Below are 3,910 nucleotides of genomic sequence, written 5' to 3'. Positions count from 1 at the left end.
GCCAGCCCTGCCAGCACCTGGGCCAAGCTGTGTCCACCTCCTGGTCACCAGGACCAGCTCCAGCTGGCTGTAGCCAACCCTGAACAGCCTGTCTGGACCCTGCAGGTGCTGTGGGGCATCACCTTGCTGGGTAGTTACTAGTCCCACATGGTGTCTCTGTGGTCAGCACTGGGACAGCTGTGCAGATACCCAGAGAGCTGGCATGGGAGCCACAATGGCACTGTCATTGAAAACATACACTGCCTCCCAGAGCCCCAACTGGTCAGTGGAGAAGACTAGCAAACTCATGGTGCTGTGGGTCAAGGCAGAGGTGCAGAGGCAGTTCACAAGGGGTGGGCACTCCGATGTGCATGTTTATGAGGGGCTGTCAGGCTGGACATGGGAACACAGTCATGACTGGTCAGCATGGCAGTGCCACATAAACGTCAAAGCCTTGCAAGCACAGTGGGTCACCATCACCAACACTAACTGTCGGTTAAGGAGCGCCCGCAATCCATGCCCTTTATGCGGCAACTGGATGCCATCCTCATACCTTGGGACCCAGGCTGCAGCCATACTGTGTAATGCAGCATGGGAAGCCTGCCCAAGCCCCTACTATTACCTGGCACCCACACTGAAGTGTCACTGGGGCAGTGACCTTCGGGCCATCAGCAGCCCATCCCCCTGAGCTCCCTGCCCCAGCATCCTTCATGGGGGGTCCAGGCAGCAGCTGCACGGCAGCCAGGGCCCTGGGACAATATGGTGAGACCAGCCAGACACTTGCTGTTTGTGGGAGAGCTGGCAGGGCCCAGATGGCTGTGGCCACATGGCAGTTTCTCCAGCATGCTAGCAGGGCCAGTGCAGTGGCCAGCAGGAGCCTAGGGCACTGGGTGTTGCTGCCAGAGGCAAGGGCAGAAGCAGCCATGGTGCAGGGAGGCAGAGGCTACAGTGCATGCTGCCTGCATGCTATGCACACTGCTCCTGGCCAGTGTAGGGGCTGACCAAGGAGCAGGGAGTAGGGCTGACTTTTAAAGATGGCCTCCAGCCATAAGCAGTTGTGGCTGAAGCCTCCAGGTTCTCCTGGTGGTGGCAGGGGCCCATTAGAGAGCCCCAGGAAGCAGAAGCAGTTTGCTGCTAGGAGCAGCAAATCTGCTCCTGCTTCCCTGAGCGTGTAAATGCCTGCCCAGGAGAGTTTACTTGCGAGTAGTTTACTTGTGAGTAAACTACTTCCAGATCAAATGCACATGTAGACACACTCCTGTTACATAAAGGAGGTCTAAACACAGTACCTTTTTATCAAGAGCAGAAATGCATGATATGTGAACTAAAGGGCACCCAATAGCAATAGTGATAGGAGTTTTACTTAGAGAATGACAAACTGCTATAGAGCCTTTCAACTCTGCATTTATATCAGTTTCACAGAAGATAGAACTGTGGGAATTAGGATTCCTGAGTCATCTTCCTGACTGAGAAGGAGAGTAAGCACACAGTCTTTCTTAATTCATTTTAAAAAGCTGTGTGGCTAAGTAGATGAGACTTTGGCTTGATGCATTAAAGACAGGGTTCTCTCTCAGTACTGAAGAAGTTGAACCATTCCCACATGGATAAAGTAAGGATATTCTTGTATTCTAAGGTCTGAGGCCTTATTGCTAAGTGTTGCAAAGTATGCAGAGGGTCTGTCTACATGGCACAATACAGAGTTGCCCAGAGGCCTATGAGCTAGCTGAGAGCTAGCATTAGTGTAGCACTTCACCTGGGCTAAACAGGCCTGTTGAGAAGGTCTATCAGCCTGGATGAAACATAGCCTTGATGTAATTGTGATGCTTCCACTGTCCAAGATAACTTGGGCCTCTGCACAGCACTTTGTTGTGCCATGTAGACATACCTAAAATGGTTAACATTAGTTAGAAAAAGAATTACTTTAGAAGTCATAGTCTCTTTCGGGCTTCCCCCACTGGACTTTGTTGTAAACCAGTGCTTGAAGTGTGAAGCCATCCCCACCAAAAACAGAGGCCTGAAAATGTATAAATTGATGTGGTAGAGTTTTAAACAACACATGACTAGGCTGAAAGGGAAGTTCAGGTGGCTTAATTTTAACAAATGGATGGGGGCTCAGCTTTCAAGATTTTGGGGGAGACTGCCCGAAGATAAAGGGCACTTGCTGATGCCATTTCTAACCTACAACTCAAATTACATAGGGTCAGGGAAGAAGCTCAGAGCTATACTTCCTAGCTTAGCATGTGGTTGATATCCATTAGGAACATGCTTGCTGTGGACAGATTGTACAGAGACTTTAGCAATAAGTATCTAAGAAACTTAGAGTGTATGCAAAGAGCAATTTTCAAAGACATATAATGAGGCCAAACATGGGCAGCATGTTAGGGAGATGCACAAAAAAACCCTTTGTGACCTCAAGACCACTTTGCCAACACAGGTCGATTTTCCTGCTCAAATCCTCTTGAAAGAAAAATATGTCAGGGAAGACATCCATGTGTTAGAGGAAAGCTACATTGTTTTTGTTGAATGTGTTACAGATATACATTATTTTAGAACATTACAAAGCCAAAATATTCCCCCAAAAAGGTAAAATTGAAGCTAAAAATCTTTAGATAGGTGAGTAGATAGGTAAGAAGGAAGGAAGCATGCAAGCAAGCAATGCACAAACATACCTACAACATACCTACAGGCTAGATGGTGCCAATTTGGCTAGCACCACAACCAAAAGGAACCTAGGGGGTAATAACTGACCATCGCATGAACACGAACTGTCAGTGTGATGCTGTAGCCAGCAGGACAAACAACACGCTGGCATGCACAACCGACGCATCTCATGTAAAACCAAGGAAGGGATTCTTCTGCTGTACTCAGCACCGGTGAGACCGCAGCTGGAGTACGGCATTCAGCTCTGGGCGCTGCACTTCAACAAGGACATGGATAAACTTGAGAGTTTAGAGAAGAGCCACCTGTATGATCCGAGACTTGGAAGCAAGCCATACGAGGATAGGCTGAGGGACTTGGGCTTCCTCAGCCTAAAAAAGAGAAGGTTGAGAAGGGGCTTGGTAGCACTTTACTGCTACAACAGGGGAGTACATCAAGGGCTCAGTGAGCGACTGTTCACCAGGGTGCCCCTGGGGAAAACCAGGAGTAATGGCCACAAACTCCTGGAAGATCACTTCAGGCTCAACTCTAGGAAAAAACTTCTTCACCAGCTAGGGTGTCCAGACTATGGAATAAGCTCCCTTCAGAGGTGGTGCAGTCACCTACCCTGGAAATCTTCAAGAGGAGACCTCGCTGGGGTCACCTGACCCCAGTTGTCTTCCTGCCTAGTTCAGGGAGCCAGACCCGATGATCTTGCACGGTCCTTTCCAGCCCCTTACAGTCTATGAAGCAGACAGACAACTAGGTAGGCAGACAGGTAGGTACACAGAAAGGTAGATAGGTTTACAGACAAATAAGTAGGTAGGTAGGTACACAGGTAGCCAAGTAGGTAGACAAATAGGTAAGTAGATAAGTAGACAGGTAAACAGAAGGGCAGAAAGACACAGAAGTAGGTAGGTAGGTAGACAGACCGACTAGGAAGATAGGCGGATAAATAGACAGACAAGTAAATAGGTAGATGGACAGACAGGTAAGTAGGTAGGTAAATACATAGGTAGCTAGGTTGGTAGGTAGACAGGTCAATGTAGAAGGGCAGACAGAGTAGGAAGACAGGCAGATAGACAGACAAGTAAGTAGGTAGATGGACAGACGAACGGGTAAGGAGGCAGACGGGGGGGGCAGGTTTCCCTGCCCGCAGCCACCGGGCTCAGGCGGCCCCGGCCCGACGGCCTGAGCCCAGTGGCGGCAGCAGCAGCGCGAGGCCGGGCGGAGGGCAGGAAGGGGCGGGCAGCGCGGCGCCGCCAACCCGGATACAGACGCGTCGGGGTGCGCG

At 49.9% G+C, this 3,910-nt stretch overlaps 1 protein-coding gene across 1 annotated transcript in view; it reads left to right on the top strand.

The window, feature by feature from the left end:
• The first annotated feature begins 3,595 nt into the window (after positions 1–3,595).
• The window catches only part of IMPAD1 (inositol monophosphatase domain containing 1), a 30,134-nt gene continuing 29,819 nt past the window's right edge, over positions 3,596–3,910 (top strand). Inside the window, exon 1 of the mRNA XM_019519003.1 lies at positions 3,596–3,607. Coding sequence (XP_019374548.1) covers positions 3,596–3,607 — 12 coding nt within the window. The remainder of the gene's footprint in view (positions 3,608–3,910) is intronic.

This window comes from Gavialis gangeticus, unplaced genomic scaffold, assembly GCF_001723915.1.
Source record: "Gavialis gangeticus isolate Ggan-Ray unplaced genomic scaffold, GavGan_comp1, whole genome shotgun sequence".
In the NCBI taxonomy this organism is placed as follows: Eukaryota; Metazoa; Chordata; order Crocodylia; family Gavialidae; genus Gavialis; species Gavialis gangeticus.
The sequence above is the reverse complement of the archived record's forward strand: the minus strand, read 5'-3'. Positions and strand labels throughout refer to the sequence as shown.